This window comes from Oncorhynchus masou, unplaced genomic scaffold (assembly GCF_036934945.1).
Source record: "Oncorhynchus masou masou isolate Uvic2021 unplaced genomic scaffold, UVic_Omas_1.1 unplaced_scaffold_2054, whole genome shotgun sequence".
NCBI classification, from domain to species: Eukaryota; Metazoa; Chordata; class Actinopteri; order Salmoniformes; family Salmonidae; genus Oncorhynchus; species Oncorhynchus masou.
Genome location: NW_027008541.1, coordinates 56040 through 77339, shown reverse-complemented (window position 1 = coordinate 77339; position 21300 = coordinate 56040). Strand labels below are relative to the sequence as shown.

Below are 21300 nucleotides of genomic sequence, written 5' to 3'. Positions count from 1 at the left end.
TAAATATATAACGCGGATTTATTTCTCGCCTTTAGGTTCTGTGGCATCTGGATATCTTCCGGAGAAGTTTCCGCCAGTTGACCACTCACAAGTGTATGGAAGACTCCTGCATCTTCTGTGCCCTCAAGGTAGGTTGCAGCTCTGCGAATTCTCTACGTACCTGGCAACGGGCGCATGCCCCGCCCACCTGAGGATCAGTCTCATACAGCCGTCTATATCCTGTGTTTGAGGGGCGCAAAATCCTCTTGTCAATCACTTCAATCTCGCTGCATCGATCGCTTTCATTTAACTCCCGCGTCTCTGTCCCACTCTTGCTTTTTGCCTGTCCCCCCCCCCCCCCCGTTAACGTTACAACCGCGGAAATGTTCGCAATAACCTGTCAGACACCCCCCGCCCCCGATATTGGCTGAAATGGGCTCAATGGAATACATCGTCTTTCCGTCGCATCTATACGAACGGTCGAGCCTCATCTGGGATTTAACACATCATCTCGACACTTACGTTGCAGTGAACTTTATTTTGAGGTGTGTTTGTTTTTGGTGGAATGTGGCAAAAAGTAATCCTTTGATATAGTTGAAGTGTTTTACAAACCAGACGCGCTTCAATGAAAGCAACTTCCAAAAACGATCACTGGGATTATAGTGCTGTTATGTCTGATCTCACAAACAATGTCAAGTATGTATAGATAGGTGTCATCTAGAGCCAAGTGTGTTGATTTTTAGTCTGAGGGTGTCCTGCTATTGACAAACTTGTTGAATTATTACAACAGAACGTGACAACAACAGTCATTCATGAGGCAGTCTAGACAGGTGAGTGCCGGTAGGCCTCGACAGAGGACCTTGTTCTATTGCAGCCCTGGTCCACCCCTTTATGTTAATCTAATACATATATGTTTATTTTAAATAAATAAATAAAACAAATACCTGATTCCATTAGAAAATGTACATATGAGTGCATTCGAAGGAAAAAACGGGGACATTTTACAATCATTTTTAAATAATACTCGAATTCCCACCAAAATACCTGAAATCCATTCATTATTTGTCCGTGTCAAGAATTGTTTTCATGTGCTATAATTCATTCAATACCTGATTGGAATTGTTTAAAAAAACGTTTGAACATTTTGACGACCATAGCTGATACTGTATGTGGCTCAGAACATGCGCTGATCAGCTGGCAAGTGTCTTAACTGACATTTTCAACTTCTCCCTGACCCAGTCTGTAATATCGACATGTTTCAAGCAGACCACCATCATCTCTGTGGCCAAAAAAGCCAAGTCTAAATGACTGTTGCTCCATAGCACTCACATCTGTAGCCATGAAATGCTTTGAAAGGCTGGTCATATCAAGGCTGGTCACATCAACACCATCATCCCAGACACCCTGGACCCACTCGCATACCTACCCAACAGACACCACAGATGACGCAATCTCTACAGACCCACAGATGACACAATCTCTACAGACCCACAGATGACGCATTCTCTACAGACCCACAGATGACACAATCTCTACAGACCCACAGATGACGCGATCTCTATTGCACTCCGCACTGCCCTTTCCCATCTAGACAAAAGGAACACCTACGTGAGAATGCTGTTCATCAACGACAGCTCAGCGTTCAACACCACAGTGGCCTCCAAGCTCATCACTAAGCCAAAGAACCAGGAATCAAACTAACTCTTCTGACTCATCACATACGCTGATGTTACTGTTTATTATCTATCCTGTTGCCTAGTCACTTTATCCCTACCTACGTACAGTACCAGTCAAAAGTTTGGACACAGCTACTTATAGAAGGGTTTTTCTTTAAAAAAACAACAACTATTTTCTACATTGTAGAATAATAGTGAAGACATCCAAACTATGAAATAACACATATGGAATCATGTAGTAACCAAAAAGTATTTTATATTTGAGATTCTTCAAAGTAGCCACCCTTTGCCATGATGAAAGCTTTGCACACTCTTGGCATTCTCTCAATCAATCAATCAATCAAATGTATTTATAAAGGCCTTCTTACATCAGCTGATATATCAAAGTGCTGTACAGAAACCCAGGCTAAAACCCCAAACAGCAAGCAATACAGATGTAGAAGCACGGTGGCTAGGAAAAACTCCCTAGAAAGGCAGGAACCTCGGAAGAAACCTAGAGAGGAACCAGGCTCTGAGGGGTGGCCAGTCCTCTTCTGGCTGTGCCGGTGGAGATTATAACAGTACATGGCCATTAAGGCTAGATCATTCTTCAAGATGTTCAACCTTTCATAGATGACCAGCAGGGTCAAATAATAATAATCACAGTGGTTGTAGAGGGTTCAATAGGTCAGCACCTCAGGAATAAATGTCAGTTGGCTTTTCATAGCCGATCATTCAGAGTTAGAGGCAGCAGGTGCGGTAGAGAGAGAGAGTCGAAAATAGCAGGTCCGGGACAGGTAGCATGTCCGGTGAACAAGTCAGGGTTCCATAGCCTCGGGCAGAACAGTTGAAACTGGAGCAGCAGCATGGCCAGGTGGCCTGGGGACAGCAAGGAGTCATCAGGCCAGGTAGTCCTGAGGCATGGTCCTTAGACTCAGGTCCTCCCAAGAGAAGAGAGAAAGAGAGAGAGAGAGAGAGAGAGAGAGAGAGAGAGAGAGAGAGAGAGAGAGAGAGAGAGAGAGAGAGAGAGAGAGAATTAGAGGGAACATACTTAAATTCACACAAGACACCGGATAAGACAGGAGAAAATATTCCAGATATAACCGACTGACCCTAGCCCCCCGACACGTACGCTGTTACATAAACAACCAGCTTCATGAAGTTGTCATCTGGAATGCATTTCAATTAACAGGTGTGCCTTTTTTAAAGTTAGTTTGTGGAATTTCTTTCCTTCTTAATGTGTTTGAGCCAATCCGTTGTGTTGTGACTGGGTAGGGGTTTTATACAGAAGATAGCCCTATTTTGTAAAAGACCAAGTCCATATTATGGCAAGAACAGCTCAAATAAGCCAAGAGAAATGACAGTCCATCATTACTTTAAGACATGAAGGTCAGTCAATGCGAAAACCTTCAAGAACTTTTAAAGTTTCTTCAAGTGCAGTCGCAAAAACCATCAAGCTCTATGATGAAACTGGCTCTCATGAGGACCGCCACAGGAAAGGAACACCCAGAGGTACCTCTGCTGCAGAGGATAAGTTCATTAGAGTTAACAGCCTCAGAAAATGCAGCCCAAATAAATGCTTCACAGAGTTCAAGTAACAGACACATCTGAACATCAACTGTTCAGAGGAGACTGTGTGAATCAGGCCTTCATGGTTGAATTGCTGCAAAGAAACCACTACCAAAGGACACCAATAAGAAGAAGAGACTTGCTTGGACCAAGAAAGAGCAATGGACATTAGACTGGTGGAAATCTTTGGTCTGATGAGTCCAAATGTGGTATTTTTGGTTCCAACTGCCGTGTGTTTGTGAGATGCAGAGTAGGTGAACGGATGAACTCCACATGTGTGGTTCCTACCGTGAGGCATGGAGGAGGAGGTGTGATGGTGTGGGGGTGCTTTGCTGGTGACACTGTCTGTGATTTATTTATAATTCAAGGCACACTTAGCCAGCATGGCTACCACAGCATTCTGCTATGCCATCCCAGCTGGTTTGCACTTAGTGGGACTATCATTTGTTTTTCAACAGGACAATGACCCAAAACACACCTCCAGGCTGTGTAAGGGCTATTTGACCAAGAAGGGGAGTGATGGAGTGCTGCATCAGATGACCTGGCCTCCACAATCACCTGACCTCAACCCAATTGAGATGATTTGGGAGGAGTTGGACCGCAGCGTGAAGGAAAAGCAGCCAAGAAGTGCTCAGCATATGTGGGAACTCCTTCAAGACTGTTGGAAAAGCATTCCTCATGAAGCTGGTTGAGAGAATGCGAAGAGTGTGCAAAGCTGTCATCAAGGCAAAGTGTGGCTACTTTGAAGAATCTCAAATATAAAATATATTTTAATTTGTTTAAATCTTTTTTGGTTACTACATGATTCCATCATTTTTAATTATTCACTATTATTCTACAATGTAGAAAATAGTAAAAAGTAAAGAAAAACCCATGAATGAGTAGGGAATTTTGACTGGTACTGTATATGTACATATCTACCTCAATTACCTTGAACCCCTGCACATGGACTCGGTACTGGTACCCCGTGTATATAGCCAAGATACCGTTACCCATTGTGTATTTATTCCTACTGTTATTATTAATATATATTTTTTTTCTTTCTGCATTGTTGGGATTTCACTGTTAGTCTACACCTGTCGTTTATGAAGCATGTCACAAATAACATCTCATTTGATTTGTCGTAGTTACCTGTTATTTCTATTGTGTGTTTAGTCCCTTAGCTCCTATGTGGCACACAGCACGTATGAGTGTGTGTGTTCTACAGTATACTGTGGATGTGTTATTGATGCTGGGTGTCAGTACACATAACAGTGTGTATTTCGTATGGTGTGTATATAGTAATGCGTTCTAATGATGGGTGTGTGTAGGGAGATGCCTTAGGATGTGTAGGGATGTGTGTCAGTCTGAGTACATCGTGTTTTGTAGCATAGTAGAATGTAGTGTTGTTGGTGTGCACTATGTGTGCGTATAAGTGTGTGTCGTGTAGGGTGTGTGTGTGTGTGTGTGTAGTGGTGTATTTGTTTGTGCTCCTGAGCCTCTGTAATTAATTGGCTGACTGAAAGAGCTGAGACAGCAGAACCCACACTGGGGTGCCACACACACATACACACACACACACACATGCACACACACGCACGCACGCACACACACACACACACAAGTGTGCACACACACACACGCACACACTAGCTTGTAGGTGATGAAGTATGGTCGGTGTACATGTGAGGCTATAGTAAAGATAACTGCTGTGAGTTGAACAGATTCTGTCTGCTGATTAGACATCATCCCTAACTTGCGACACAATGTTCACCACCCCTTGGCCCTCCTTCCGTACCAGTTGAGAGAGTGGGAGTGAGTAGGAGAGAGTTTACACAGGCAGCCCAATTCTGATCATTTTTTCACTAATTGGTCTTTTGATCAATTACATCAGACCTTTTCACATCAGGTCTTTTTCAGATCTGGTTGGTCAAAAATACAAATTAGTGAAAAAGAATCAAAGTTGGGCTGCCTGTCTAAATTCATCCAGAGAGAGGAACATAGCAGGGGAGAGACCGGGAGAGGGAGAGATGAATATGGTAGTGGTGTCGATTTCTCCGGTCCTCTCTTGCTGTAGTAGAGTGATGCTTAGGAATTTTCCCCTCAGCTCAATCACACACACACACACACCTCCCTCCTCCCCCTCTCTATATCTCCCCTCTTTCCTTTCTCTTTCCTTCCCTCCCTCCCTCTCTGTAGGGTATAGTCCCCCTCTACTCTCCTTGGCGCATTGCTGCAGTCAGCAGAGCCACCGTGACACACACACACACACACACACACACACACACACACACACACACACCTCTCTAGCCTTAAAGGGGCGTCCCAGTTAGTCTATAGTGAAACAATGAGGGCCGAGGTAATAGTTGTAGAACTGTTGTAATACTCCTCGTCTGTCCTCACACCGCGGTAGACGTCTGACCAAGACGCAACCTCTTGGACGGAGTTGTACTATGGTACGTTTTACTCTGTTAAAGCTGCTGCAATTTGTTCAGTTTTAGTGTGTGTGTGTGTGTGTGTGTGTGTGTGTGTGTGTGTGTGTGTGTGTGTGTGTGTGTAGAGTATCTTTGCCCAGTTCCAGTTCAGCAGTGAGCGTGTGTTACCGTCGGACGTGTTGCGGAGTGCGCTGGCCAAGACCTTCCAGGACGAACAGCGTTTCCAGCTGGGGATCATGGACGACGCAGCAGAATGCTTCGTAAGCCTAACACACACACACACACACACACACAGCCACACAGCCACACACGCACACACACGCTCACACACGCACACACACACACAGCCACACGCACACACACGCGCACAAACGCACACACACACCCACACACGCGCACAAACGCACACACACACACCCACCCACACACGCGCACACACACACGCACACACACACGCACGCGCACCCACGTCAACCCTCCTCACGGGGAGCTTCTGCGTGTGCGTCCTACCACTCCAGCCCTGCTCTAACACCATCTAATTCTCCTTGATTCGCAAAGTAAGATGCGTTTGAGCAGAGCTGGTACAGATTCCTGCAGGAGGAGGGTGGTCCATCTAACGCCTGTCTATTATCTGTCCTTCTGCCTCTATTAAGACTCGCAGCCCAGCTCTGCTAGCGTTAGCCATTTAGCTAAGTACCCTCTGTCCCTCCCTATAGGATTACACAGGAGTCGTGTTTGTCCCAGTGTGTGAACATCGATACGGATAATTGCTTTTAAGCTAATACGAGTTGGAGTGATCAGTCAACGGACAGAGGTGGGGAGGAGAAGAGGAAGAGAGCGGGAGGATGAGGGTAGAAACCCGGGAGAGGGACGGAGGAGAGAGAGAGAGAGAGAGAGAGAAAGAAGGTGAGGGAGGGGGGGCAGAGACAGAGCTAAAGGGATAGGTGCTATTTTTCAGTGTCCCTCTCCTACACAGCGGAGTTAGGTCCTCGCCTCCACAGTTTGCGTGTCGCTGTGTGTGTGTGTATTCTTTGCGCCCGCGTACTTGTGTGTCAGGGAGGTACTACTTGATCGATTGGTCGTAAATGTGTTCAGTCAGAACATCCAGCAGGTCTTATAAAATACACACGCAATCTGTGTAACTCTGTGTGTGTGTGTGTGTTTTTTTTTGTGTTTCAGGAGAACCTACTGATGCGTATCCATTTCCACATCAGCGCCGAGACCAGAGAGGACATCTGTACGGCTAAACACTGTATACCACACCAGAAGTTTGCCATGACGCTGTTCGAACAGGTGGGACGGACATATACTAAACCATAACACATTCATAGGGATTTTCTGTTTACACAAAAGTGACATCAATGGATCAAAAAAAAGTGTCAGGAAAAGAAGACCAGCAGACACTCAGGCCCCTGAGGACTGGGGAAGCACATCAGTTGTGTTACTGTTTCGACTGAAGCAAAGGCCTCCACTCGGGCCGGCCCGTTGTGGATAAGAGAACAGAATGTCTCTGTACGTCTTTATAATATAAATATATATTTCTTTTTTTTTTTCAGTGTGTGTGTAATAGTTGTGGAGCCTCGTCGGACCCCCTCCCCTTCATTCAGATGGTTCACTACATCTCTACCACATCCCTCTGGTGAGAACAGACATATCTGTGTGTAGAGTGTGTGTGTGTGTGTACAGTGTGTGTTCTTGAGGAAATGTGTATGTCGAGTATCTGTGTGAATGTGCGTGTTTGTGTGCGTGTGAATATATGTGTGTGTGTGTGTGTGTGTGTACAGTGTATAGTACAGTGTTTTTTCTTGAGGATGTGTGTGTACACTGTATAGTACACCGTGTTCTGTTCGTGATGATATACGGGTAACTGACAAAATAATGGAAACGCTTCTTCAATAAGGGTTGCAAAGTATGTTGAATGCAGGTGCCTCTACAGAGATCTCAGGGACTTTGAAAGAGGGATCTTAAAGGGGCAGAGTGTGTGTGTGTGTACAGTGTGTGTTCTTGAGGAAATGTGTATGTCGAGTATCTGTATCTGTGTAAATGTGCGTGTTTGTGTGAGTGTGAATATATATGTGTGTGTGTGTGTGTGTGTGTGTGTGTGTGTGTACAGTGTATAGTACAGCGTTTTTTCTTGAGGATGTGTGTGTACACTGTATAGTACACTGTGTATGGTTTAGTCCAGTGTGGGTTCTTGAGGACACGTGTGTGTGTGTGTGTATGGTTTAGTCCAGTGTGTGTTCTTGAGGACACGTGTGTGTGTGTGTATGGTTTAGTCCAGTGTGTGTTCTTGAGGACACGTGTGTGTGTGTATGGTTTAGTCCAGTGTGTGTTCTTGAGGACACGTGTGTGTGTGTGTGTATGGTTTAGTCCAGTGTGTGTTCTTGAGGACACGTGTGTGTGTGTATGGTTTTGTCCAGTGTGTGTTCTTGAGGACACGTGTGTGTGTGTATGGTTTTGTCCAGTGTGTGTTCTTGAGGACACGTGTGTGTGTGTCCTTGCTGCAGTAACCAGGCGGTGAGGATGTTAGAGTGCAGAGAGAAGCCCACCCCCGACATGTTTGGAGAGCTGCTCCGTAACGCCAGCAACATGGGAGACCTACGCAACTGCCCAGTGAGTGTACACACCCACACGCACACGCACACACACACACATGCATGCAAACAAACACACTCACGCATTGATGAACACACATTGACAGCTCTTTGTACTGGCTTGCATGCAGGTGTGTGTGTGTGTGTGTATGTGTGAGAGCTTTGTGCTGCTGCCACATGGTAGAGAGCTGTTGGTGTGAGGCGGTGAATAGATCCAGTACTGCTCCACACACCCTGCCCCTCGCTGCCAGAGTACCCACACAAAGGGCCTCTTCTCTGGGCAGAGCCTGGCGGCTGGCCCCTTCTACAACCCTCCAGCCCTCCAGTCCCCAGTCTCCCTGCTAGTCACATCGCCATTATCTTGTTATTGTGAGGCTGAGAGGATTCCCTTCACTCTATACTTCTGCAATACTGCCTGTGATAGCTTTGGCCCTATGCTACATCCCGTGTTTATCCCATGGTCCCATGCTCTTCTCCCGGTCCCATTCGGAGTGTGTGCCCTGTTGAGTGTGTGTTTTTCAGATGAGTTGTGTGTACTGCTATGAGAGTGTGTGTGTTCCTTTCTCAGGACCAGGTCGTCCTGGCATAATCCCTTCCTGTCAGTACCAGTGCCAGCCCGGTCCAACCCGCTACCCACGAATGGAGTTTGTGTGTGTGTCTTTGTGTGTGTGTCTTTGTGTGTGTGTCTTTGTGTGTGTGTTCTGGCAGTCTCTCTGGTTGCCAGGGTGTTCTCAGGCTGTTTTTGAGACGGCTTTGCCAGCCCTGGTGTGTGCGTTTGTGTGTTCATTTCTGTGTGTGTGTGTGTGTGTTCTGCCAGCTCTGTGGTGGGTCGTGAGTCAGAGGAAGAGTAGAACACATGGTTCTGAACTCAACAGAACAGAAGGCTACTGGACAAACACTACTCAGCAAACTGTCCCTCTCTCTCCCAGATTCCAAAAAAGATTCCTCAGATTCCTTAATAATCACTTCAAACCATTCTTCCTCTCTTTTCATAACGGTATTATTTTCTGTTTTCCTCTGCCTCACTTCCAACCCTGCAGAGTAACTGTGGGGAGGTGTTGCGTATCCGCCGTGTGTTGATGAACTCTCCAGAGATAGTGTCCATCGGCCTGGTCTGGGACTCAGACCACTCTGACCTGGCTGAGGACGTCATTCACAGCCTGGGCACCTGTCTACGCCTGGGGGATGTGAGACACGCACACACACACGCACACGCACACATGCACACGTACACACACACGCACACACACACACAATGATTAACCTTAGCAGAGGCTTTAGCTCAGTGGTCTTTATTTCTTCCGATTGCCCAGGCAACATACCTCATACCTGCTCTTCCTTTATCCTCTAGTACATCTGATTTCTCTCTCTCTTTCTCTCTCTCTCTCTATCTCTCTCTCTCTCTCTCTCTCTCTCTCTCTCTCTTTCTCCCTCTCTCTTTCTCTCTCTCTCTCTCTCTCTCTCTCTCTCTTCTCCCTCCCTCTCTCTCTCTCTCTCTCCCTCTCTCTCTCTCTCTCTTTCTCCCTCTCTCTCTTCTCTCTCTCTCTCTCTCTCTCTCTCTCTCTCTCTCTCTCTCCCCCTCTCCCCCTCTCCCTCTCCCCTAGTTGTTCTACCGTGTGACAGAGGAGCGTGCTCGTCAGGCTGAGCTGTACCTGGTTGGTATGGTGTGTTACTATGGTAAACACTACTCCACATTCTTCTTCCAGACTAAGATACGCAAGTGGATGTACTTCGACGACGCTCATGTCAAAGAGGTGAGTCAGTGACTGAGTGAATTAGTTAGTTAGATAGTTGATATGTGTTTTTATCTAGAATTTAGTTGTATAAAGGATATCGTTAATTAATATAATGAATAGATACTTTATCGTCCGTTTGGTTAGAACGGAAATTCATCTTCCCTGAATGGTGAGCTATTTTCTGGGGCGAAGTGCCTTGCTCAAGGGCACAACATTAGATATGTTGGTTAGTAGTGTGTGTTTGTGTGTGTTATCTCGATAGATCGGTCCTAAGTGGAAGGACGTGGTGGCACGCTGTATAAAGGGTCACTACCAGCCTCTATTGCTGCTCTATGCTGACCCCCGGGGGACGCCGGTGGTATCGCAGGACAGCCCCTCCTTCTCTAACCCCCAGCTGGACCTGCTGCACTGCAGCAAGGCTGGCTATGACAGCGAGGACTCTGGTAACCTTTAACCCCTGACCTCTAAACTCTGGCCCTCACCCCAAAGCTGCTTAAGCTTGACACGCCCCCTAAACCGAACCTCTCTCTCTCTTCTCATTTTCTGTCTGTCCGTCTGTCTCTCTCTCTCTCTCTCTCCTTTCCTCCCTCTCTCTCTGTTTCTCTCTCTCTCTCTCAGGGCGGGAGCCCTCCATATCCAGTGATACCCGTACAGATTCCTCTGACAGCTCCAGCCACCGAGCATCTCGAAATCGCCCTCTTCACCAGTCAACAGGCAGCCACCTGTCCAACGAATCGCAGACCACAGTGGTCGGTAAACATGACAACGGCACGCCCCTACACAGCGCAGACGCAACAGGTGAATTACATAATGTTACAATACCACTTCAGTAACATATCTGATTCAGCTAATGATTAGTTGATCAACTGGATCAGGCGTGTTAGTGCTGGGCTAAAACAAAAGCCCGCACACTCTATAATCCTCCAGGATCAGAGTTAGAGAACCGTCAACACGAAAAAACAATCTAACTGCCCTCTCTCTCTATTTCTGTCTTTCTCTCCATCCCTCTCTCCATCCCTCTCTCTATCTCCATCAGACTCAGTAACAGAGGCCCCCCCCCGCCCCCCCTCCCCTACCCTGCAGCAGGGGGACTATAAAGAGACAGCCGTGTTCCTCCTCTCCTCTCGTCGTCCCATGTCGTCATGCTCTTCCTCCCACCCTTTCTCCTCCTCCTCCTCCTCCTCCTCCCACCCCCCCTCCTCTACCTGTTCCTATCCCGTCTCCTCCTCCTCTTCCTCCCGTCCCATGTCCTCTTCCTCTTCCTCGGGTATAGGGGGATCTGTGCTGGGCTCTGAGGCAGGGGCCGTGGGGCCTCCCTGGGAGGATGAGAGCACTAGCAGCGAGTCCAAGTCTAGGTGGGTGCTGCTGAACAGAAACACACATTTATACTGACCTATACAGGGCTTTTGGAAAGTATTCAGACCCATCGACTTTTACCACATTTTGTTACTTTACAGCCTTGTTCTAAAATGGATTAAATGAATACAAATTCTCAGCAATCTACACACAATACCCCATAATGACAAAGTGAAAAACTGAGCAATCGGGGGAGAAGGGCCTTGGTCAGGGAAGTGACCAAGAACCTGATGGTCACTCTGACAGAGCTTGAGAATTCCTCTGTGGAGATGGGAGAACCTTCCAGAAGGACAGCCATCTCTGCAGCATTCCACCAATCAGGCCTTTATGTTAGAGTGGCCAGATGGAAGCCACTCCTCAGTAAAAGGCACACGACAGCCTGCTTGGAGTTTGCCAAAAGGCACCTAAACGACTCTCAGACCACGAGAAACAAGATTCTCTAGTCTGATGAAACCAAGATCGAACTTACTTCAACTAACTACTGAGTAAAGGGTCTGAATACTTATGTGAATGTGATATTTCCGTTTTGATTTTTTTCTACATTTGCAAAAATGTTTTAAACTTTTTTGCTTTGTCATTATTGGGTAGTGTGTCTAGATTAATGAGGGGAAAAAACGATTTAATCAATTTTAGAACAAGGCTGTAATGTAACAAAATGTGGAAAAAGTCAACAGGTCTGAATACTTTCTGAATGCACCGTACTTCCATATAGTCCAGGTCCATGTGAATGCTACACAGTAGAAGGCGTATATAACAAGTGTTGCTGTAAGGTTTGATCTCCTAGCTTGTTACAGAAAGTTAACCTTTGACAGTGTTACCTGCTAAATGTTTGACTCTCCAGTTCTTCTGGTGGTCGATGTTACCGGCCAGCCTGGAGGCCACGGAGGGAGGCCCTGAACATCGACAGCATCTTCACCCGCCAGAGAGGCTCTCCGCTGGGCTACAGCACCCTGCCCGGGCCTCGTCTACCTCCAAAGATCCATCAACACTGTCCAACTAACACGCCTGATCTGCAGGGGGCAGGAGAGGTGGCCTGGGGTGTAGCGGGCTTGGGGGGACACACTGGGGGGGTGGCCGGTGTGGCAGGGATGCCTGGGTTGCTAGGCAATGGTACGGGCTGCCCCCCTCCTCCTCCCCCGTTGAGAGGGGTGGAGCTTCAGCCCTGTCTGATACAGAGGATGGAGAGTGGTTACGAGAGCAGCGAGAGGAACAGCAGCAGCCCTGACAGGTACACACACACACACACACACACACACACACACACACACACACACACACACACACACACACACACACACACACACACACACACACACACACACACACACACACACACACACACACACACCATGGCAGCGCAATACGTTTTGTCCTTGTTGCAGTCTCGCAGAGTTTCTCTCTCTCTCTCTTTTCCCCTCCCTCACCCTCAGGGAGGTAGGTCAGAAGCGTGTGTTGATGTCTGGTCCGTCGTGGCGCTCGGTGCCCAAGTCCAAGAGCACCAGTGCCATCCTGCAGGAGCTGCCAGCACCTAGCTGGGGCAGCAACAGCAACCTGGGTGTGTGTGTATATATGTGCGTGTGATACGTAACGGTGTCATAGTGGCAGCGTGGGTTTGTGTGTTTGCACAGTATTCAGACTCTAAAGTTTGTTTCTCCCACCTCCCCGTGCGTGTGCTTGTGTGTATGTGTGTGTGTGTGTGTGTGTGTGTGTGTGTGTGTGTGTGTGTGTGTGTGTGTGTGTGTGTTTTGCATACGGTGTGCGTGTGTGTGTGTGTTTGCATACGGTGTGCGTGTGTGTGTGTGTGTTTGCATACGTATGTGTGTGTGTGTGTGTGTGTGTGTGCAGGCGCTGGCCGTAGCGAGCTGGATGAGCTTCAGGAGGAGGTGGTGAGGAGAGCGAGGCAGCAGGAGCAGCAGAGGAGGAAAGAGGCGGAGAGAGAAGCTGCCGTGGGATTCAACCCCAGACCCTCCAAATACATGGACTTAGACCAGCTGCAACACCAGGGTGAGGGCAGGGAGGGGCGTACGTCACCGCGACTGTCTGTTCCTTACACCTGCCTCCTTGGGTGGCTGTCTGTCCGTCCCGCCCTTTTGTCTTGTCAGGACACGAGAGAAGATACTTTTGTGTAGTGGCTCATTTTGGGTGTGTTTATGGTTGCCTACTGTCTGTCTGTGTGTGTGTGTGTGTTTGTGTGGGATGCTATAACAGCGTATAGACGAGTGTTCTCGACTCCCTGGTGCTGTAGACCTACAGTGGGTGCAGGCTTTTGTTTTGGCCCAGCACTGACACACCATCACTGGGTGGTTTTAATTGATCCGTTGAATCCGTAGGGGTGTGTGCCCCTGTGTGTCTGGTTGTCTGTCGTTCAACTTCTTCAACACACACACACACACATAACCTGTGGGTAAATCGGTGGCATTATTTCTAATGCGATTCAATGGTTTTAGCGTTGCATAATGACGTCAGTGCTTGAAGCAAATACTAACCACCTCAATCTGCCTGGTTCCATGTAACACATCACAGCTAACAACAGGAGAGGAACCGCACTGCCTGCACAGTACAAGACAACATTGATGCGACTCATTGGGAACCTGCTTGTCGTCTCTGAACGTACCCCAGATTTGATGGTTGCTCTCCTGCTGTGTGTCTCTGCATCTTCTCCTAACCCACTAGCACCTCAGACAGCAGGGGGCGCGTTCACTAGGGTTAAATCTGCACGAGCTGATACTCGATCTGTTCTGAAGGCCAGCGTCTTCCCCTGACCTCACGACCCCAGCTCTGCTCTCTCTCTCTCTCTCTCTCTCTCTCTCTCACTCTTGAAAACCCTCATCTTTCTGCCATTGACTAACCGACACGCATGCACACACACGCGCGCACACACGCACCCCTACGCATGCACACACACACGCGCACACACACACACACACACACACACACACACACACACACACACACACACACACACACACACACACACACACACACACACACACACACACACACACACACGCACAAAGGAGCTGTTTGCATGCTGGCCCCCTCAGAACCACTCCTCTACTCTGCTTCTCTTTCTTTCCGCCTCTCTTTCCCCTCTCTTTATTTATTTCCAACTCTCTCTTCTCTCTCTCTCCCCCTGTTCTCTCTCTCTTTTCATCTCTCACTCTTTCCATCTCTCGCTCTCTCTCTCTCGCGCTCTCTCTCTGTTCTCCTGCTCTCTCGTTAACATTTTCAGCTGTGCTCAGCCCCTTGCATGAGGCTAATGCTCATAGTGGATTGGCTGTAGCTGCGTGCATGAGGAGCCCTTGGGAACCAATCACACAGGATCAGGATATGGAGCAGGAGACAAGAAGCGCCCGTCCACAGGGGCATCGCAGGTACCATAACTGTCCCCTGTATGTCCCCAAAACCCACTCCAGGACCCTTCTGTGTGTGTCCCAGCTCTGCCTGTCCAAAAAAACACCCCTAACTCCTCTGTGTGTAGTGCAGTGGAGTGGAAAGTGTTTCTGCTCTGAGGTAGTTGGTCTGTACTGGTCTGTATTTGTCTGTGTTGGTCAATGTTGGTCTTTACTGGTTTGTACTGGTACTTGTTGTGTTGATGGTGAGATATCTGGTCCAGACCTGTCTCGGAGTGGGCTGTAGGTCTCTCTGCCTTTTCGTCTGTCTGTCTGTTCGTGAGGGGCTGGTGCTGTGTTGGATGGGAGGTATAATGTATATGTAGTTAGTAGGGGAAGATGAGGAGAGGAGACTAGTGCTTTCCTCTCATTCTTCAGTCCTCTCTTCCTCCTCTCCTCTGTCTGGTTATTTATTCCACTCTTCCTCTCTCTTGTTCTTAACTGCTCTCTCATTTATTCTTTATTCCCTTATTATAATTTTTTCCTCTTCTATTGATCAACGTTGAGCTATGATTAATGGGCGACTGCTGCAAATGCTGCTGGGTAATTCCTGAGCCAGCGGAGATGTAAAGAGTTAATGTGGGGGGTGGTGGATTTTGTGTGTGTGCTTGCTTGCTGACTGGTGTCTTGATGATGAAGTGCCTTATAGCTTTATGAATCCTACATTACAGTCATGAGCCTGACATAAGATGCTTTTGTTTCAACACATTCCATTTGAAGTGTGTTTTCGTTTCATCCTTTATTTACTCTGATTGTGAATGGCTGCTGAGCGTCTCTGTCCCGCCCTTTCTCTCCTGTCGCCCAATCAGTGAACAGCCTGGCCCGCTCCAAGTACTGCTGACGCCCAATCAGGAGGGGGAGGAGGTCCGGCCAGCCTACCAGGATGCATCCCTGGGCTCTGGCCAGCCCCTTCTCTCCTACAGGCCCTCCCCCAACCTCACCCCTCTCCACTCATCCCTCCAACCCCCTCCCACTGACAACACCGCAGCACAGGTTGAGGAGGGGAGAGACAGCCTTTTTAGCAGGGGAGAGGGGAGAGAACGGGTCAGGAGGGAGGAGGATGTGGGGATGAGTGAGGTCGGGGGACAGGGACTGAGGAAAGTTGAGGAGGGGGAGCGGTTGAGGAGGGGTGAGGAAAGGCAGGGGGTGAGGCTGGAGGAGTTGTTACAGGTCGGAGGGGTGTGTGTGAGACCTCTAGGCAGACACCTGGCCATCTCTCTTCCCTCTTTACCTCTCAGACTCTGGGATATATCAGACACACACACTACCCCCTCACACACACATTCACCCTCTGACCCCCAACACACACAACCCCCACCCCCACATTCAAACACGGACTCCCCACACATGTATACAGACCCTGAGCCCCCACACAAACAGTCTGACCCTCCGCCCTACCCCCCCTCATCCCGCAGTCAGCCCCACCCCTCCCCGCCCACCGCCTCTTCTGATTGGCCCAATCAAGATTCCACCTTCAACACCATCACAAGTCATTGGTCCTCCTGGAGCTTGGACCGCCCAGATGCCGTGGTTACACCATATGACACACCTCCAGATCGCTGCCTCCCCATTAAGGCACACCTCTCCCACAGAAAATACAACTCCCAGCCTGCCCCTGCACAGCATGAACCCTGTGACCCTGAGGAGGCAGAGTTATCAGAGCTGGACTTCCTGTACCGGGCCAGTCTCCAGGCAGGAAGTAGAGGTACATACTGTAGATATTGTAGTTGTGTTTATGTTTAAATTGTCTGTATGTACAGTAGCTGTGTGTCTAGTGTGTGTATGAAGCTATGTGTGTATATAGTGTGTATGATCCCTGACCTCCAGCTTTTCTCCTGCGTGGGAGCAGGTGGCAGCCCGGCCGGGAGCCTGCAGTGTGGGGTAAGAGGGCCAGCCCGCTCTTTCACTCCCAACATGGAGGGGAGTGTGTACCAGACTGACAGCAGCAGCACAATGGTCCGCAGTCTGAGCGGCACAGTCATCAACCCGCGTCGCCACCGTCTCACCGCAGCACGCAGCTTTGTGAGTTTATCATACGCCACCGGAGGTTGGTGGCACCTCCAATTGGGGAGGACGGGCTCGTGCTAATTGCTGGAGAGGAATCAGTGGAATGGTTTCCATGTGTTTGATGCCATTCCATTTGCTCCACCCGTTTCAGCCATTATTATGAGCCTTATTAGCAGCCTCCACTGACACTCACACAGGCACTACTGCACTCCAGTGGTCATGTTGTAGAGCTGCATCTCTGTTTTCACCTCCAATTCTCATCTGCAATACCATCACACTGCTGTTCTCTCTCTCTCTCTCTATCCACCTCTCTCTCCCTCTCTCTCTCTATATCCCCCGTCTCTCTCTCTCTCTATCCCCCGTGTCTCTCTCTCTCTCTCTCTCTCTCTCTCTCTCTCTCTCTCTCTATCCCCGTCTCTCTCTCTCTATTCCCCATCTCTCTCTCTCTCTCTCTCTCTCTCTCTATTCCCTGTCTCTCTCTCTCTCTCTATTCCCCATCTCTCTCTCTATTCCCTGTCTCTCTCTCTCTCTCTATCCCCGTCTCTCTCTCTCCTTCTGAAGGTGAAGCAGACAGATGTCAGTGCCTCTGCTTACTTACCTAATCTCCTCTGAGACCCTGTATTGTTACACCATCATCATCTTCATCATCACCATCTTCATCTTAGTCATCATCATCATCTTCAACTTCAGTATCTTCGTCTTCATAATCATTATCATAATTATCATCACCCAGTCCTTTCATGACCCCTTACCCTTCACCTCTGGGGCCTGTCCGTCACTGTGTTGTCCCTCCCCCTGCAGGAGATGCCCAATGGCGCGGGGAGTTTCTGGTGTCTGACGGGGGTGAAGCTGACTTCAGACCACTTAAGACAGTGGTCTTCAAACCACTGACACGCCTCCATATGCATCTACGCTACAGGCACCTCCCAGGGCAGCTCGCTGGGATCCTTAACCTTCACACCGCTACAAGCACATCCCACATTGGACCTCTAGGGTCCTTACTTACCCTCCACACCACTACGGGGACCTTCTAGGGCAGCCTTCTAGGATCCAAACCCTCCACAGTTCTACAGGCACCTCCCAGGGCAGCTCTATGGGGTCCTTACCCTCCACACAGCTACAGGGACCTCCCAGGGCAGCTCTTTCGAGTCCTAATACTCCACACCACTCAAGGCACCTCCCAGGACAGCTATTTGCAGGTCCTTACCCTCGACACCGCTAAAGGCAGTTCCCAGGGCAGACATCCGGGGTCCTAACTCTCCACACCACTAAAGGCACCTCCCAGGACAGCTATTTGCAGGTCCTTACCCTCGACACCGCTAAAGGCAGTTCCCAGGGCAGACATCCGGGGTCCTAACTCTCCACACCACTAAAGGCACCTCCCAGGACAGCTATTTGCAGGTCCTTACCCTCGACACCGCTAAAGGCAGTTCCCAGGGCAGACATCCGGGGTCCTAACTCTCCACACCACTAAAGGCACCTCCCAGGACAGCTATTTGCAGGTCCTTACCCTCAACACCGCTAAAGGCAGTTCCCAGGGCAGACATCCGGGGTCCTAACTCTCCACACCACTAAAGGCACCTCCCAGGACAGCTATTTGCAGGTCCTTACCCTCGACACCGCTAAAGGCAGTTCCCAGGGCAGACATCCGGGGTCCTAACTCTCCACACCACTACAGGCATCTTCCAAAGCAGCCATGCACCTCCCCCAACGCCACGATAGGGGGTTGGTCTAGGACCCCCCCCCACTCCAAACACACACCTCTCCCCACGTCAATCCCTCAGTGGTCTACTAACCTCCCTCTACCCCCATCTCGCACCCTCCGCCCTTCTTCAACTATTCAGTCTATGCAGTCATTCTTAGTCCCCCTCAGCAGGAATTACTCTGAAACCCAAACTAACAAACTCACCTAATTACACTTCTAGCTAGCTAGCTTGCGATCTGCTAGCCTGTTAGCCTCCTAATATAGTCCGACTCTGAACATTATCCTGCTAGCCTTCCCCTCTTTGGGCCTATAAAGGAGGGAGTAGATTAGCTAGCCAGGTTTAGCCTATGATCTCCCTGCTTTATCTGCCCCAATCAGAGGGGCTCTGGAACCTTGAGGTGACTGAAAGATCCACAGGGGGAGGGGGTTACCGATAAGCCACGGCTTCTTCCTTTTTCTTTATGGGCATTTCCTGTCTGATGACAGCACAGCACACCTGGATATGTTGTTTCCAAGGGAACCCCAGGACCAGTGCGTACGTGCCTACATAGCTACGTATAGACTGAACTCTAATAATAACTAAAGTCATGTACAGAAAAACGATATATGAAACCTGTATGTTATTAAGACCTTATGGAATGTTCATACTAATAATGATAATAATGAAGATATTGATAACTTAAGTGGTGACTCCTGGTCCTCCTGGTCCTGGATTGAGTGACCTTCACAAGTGTCCAGCTGGAGGTCACCTGACTGACCGTTGTAACGGCTAACGCTGCTCTCCCATTTCTAATCGGGAGAAACTACCTTCCTTTTTCCTTTTTTTTAATTTTTTTTTTTTTTTTTTACAGATAACGGTAGCTAAACGGAACAAACTTTTGCACACCTGATGTAACGTGAGAGAGAGCGAGAGCTTTGATCGAGCGAGGGTAAGGGAGCTAAATTGCCATTTGGGAAGTGTGTTTGCTGAAGGGTACTTAGGAAAGTGTACCAGCTGAACGGTACTTGCTGAAGTGTACTCGATGAAGGGTACTCGATGAAGGGTAAATGTAATCTAATTTATTTGAGGCCTCAGGTTAACATGATTGGTTCTTAGTTACTGAGATTCTCTATCTTCTTCTGGACCTGTCCGTTCAGCTCTGACCCTGATGTTACTCAGATATGAATGGTGAAACACTATATTATAAATATACTTCATATGTGTACTGTAGGTATTGTCTCTCATGCTCCAGTTATAACAGGGTTCTCTGACTTACCCCTAACTGAATAACACTGACATGTCTTGAAAATGTTATGATATGATTTAACCTGCTGAACATGTTATGACATATGTACATATAATATGTATGTATATACATAATAAGTACATACATTTAATACATTATAACTAATCCCTATTTGGAGACCAATGGCCAGTGCAGAACGAGATCTAGACAGAACTGATAAATGATTGTTGTATCTAAACCAAAGGTTGGCACTTAGACAAAGACACAGCTCTCTGTCTGTCTTTTAACATTGTGATTTAAAAAAAAATGTATTTATTAATTTGATTATTTTGTTGCTGTTTGTGTTGTGGATGTTGGAGAATGTAGCCAACTGTAGCGCATGAGTCTGCTATGCAAATCAACCTTCCCTCCTGACCCTTGACCTCTGACCTGACAGATAGGAAGCAGGAAGTGGACACGCCCACGAACGGACGCTTTATTTACGAATTTAAGTCAAGAAGATATGTGATTAAATGCTGCTGTTGAACACTGTACTAAATCATAGGCTCGATTCCAAATGGCACCCGTCTCCCTATATACTACACACTACTTTTGGCCAGAGCCCTACATAGGGAATAGGGTGTGATTTCCGATTCGCACCATATACATACATAGTACTGAAGTGGTTCACTATGTAGTAAGAAGGGATAATGTATACCAGGGGTATTCAACTCTGACCCTACGAGGTCCGGAGCCTGCTGGTTTTCTGTTCTAACTGATAATGAATTGCACCCACCTGGTGTCCCAGGTCTAAATCAGTCCCTGATTACAGGGGAACAATGAAAAGTTGCAGTGGAACTGGCTTTGGGGTACAGAGTTGAGTTCGAGGGCTGTATACTATGCTAGGAACAGTCAATGGAAATTCAATGCAAAGAGAGAGTGGAAGAAAGAGAGTGATGGCGAATGAAAGAAAGTACATAGAGAGGAGATAAAATGATGTACTGTTTGTGTGTGAAATAGAGATGATGTGAGGATGAAAGGGGGCTAGGAGTCGTTTTTAGAGAGCGAGTTGTATGTGTTTGTGTGTGTGTAGGGTGTTTGTGTGTGTTGGTACTGGGTATCATTGCTTGGCGAACGAGGGAAAGAGGGATCCTGTATTTTTGCAATAAAGTTATTACCACTGCTCTCTTAATGGGGCGTAACCACTCATCTGACTCTGTCTTCTCATTGGCTGCTTTCTATGTGAAGGGAGGAGGCTGGGTATCATGGCATTTCAGCCTTATTTCTACTGTACCTGAGCAATTAGCTATGCAAAATGGCTTCCCTGCACAGTTTTGCCCATTGCTGCGCGAAGTAGGGGCGCTGGAGGCGTCGCTAATGGTAATACACCTGTCTGAACAGACATCAATAAAATCATTCAAAATACTGCACCAGAGAGCCAGAATTTGGGCAGCACGCTCACCAAATATCAAACAGCTTGTTGAGTTGCCGCCATACAAATAGAATCTTAACACAATTGAGATCCCTACATATATGTACATGCAGTGCCTTCGGAAAGTATTCAGACCCCTTGACTTTTTCACACATTTTGTTACGTTACAGCCTTATTCTAAAAATGATTCAATAATCTACGCACAATACCCCATAATGACAAATATATATTTTTTGGCAAATGTATTACACTACCG

The 21300-nt window shown here is 48.0% G+C and overlaps 1 protein-coding gene across 7 annotated transcripts in view; it reads left to right on the top strand.

Annotated features, from left to right (window-relative positions):
• LOC135532833 (inactive ubiquitin carboxyl-terminal hydrolase 54-like) overlaps positions 1-20819 on the top strand; it is a 31784-nt gene extending 10965 nt beyond the window's left edge. For 3 of the 7 annotated variants that reach the window (XM_064960263.1, XM_064960264.1, XM_064960265.1), the window contains 17 exons: positions 36-128; positions 5743-5877; positions 6797-6910; positions 7174-7256; positions 8122-8230; positions 9252-9398; positions 9816-9965; positions 10210-10390; positions 10566-10745; positions 10984-11302; positions 12145-12531; positions 12734-12858; positions 13149-13307; positions 14536-14677; positions 15505-16400; positions 16545-16717; positions 17504-20819. In XM_064960263.1, the coding sequence (XP_064816335.1) occupies positions 36-128; positions 5743-5877; positions 6797-6910; positions 7174-7256; positions 8122-8230; positions 9252-9398; positions 9816-9965; positions 10210-10390; positions 10566-10745; positions 10984-11302; positions 12145-12531; positions 12734-12858; positions 13149-13307; positions 14536-14677; positions 15505-16400; positions 16545-16717; positions 17504-17593 (3483 nt within the window). In that variant the 3' untranslated portion in view covers positions 17594-20819. Of the gene's footprint in view, positions 1-35; positions 129-5742; positions 5878-6416; positions 6524-6576; positions 6678-6796; positions 6911-7173; positions 7257-8121; positions 8231-9251; positions 9399-9815; positions 9966-10209; positions 10391-10565; positions 10746-10983; positions 11303-12144; positions 12532-12733; positions 12859-13148; positions 13308-14535; positions 14678-15504; positions 16401-16544; positions 16718-17503 lie in introns of those variants that run through there. The other 4 variants (XM_064960266.1, XM_064960268.1, XM_064960267.1 and 1 more) reach the window with 4 other exon arrangements.
• The last annotated feature ends 481 nt before the right edge of the window (positions 20820-21300 follow it).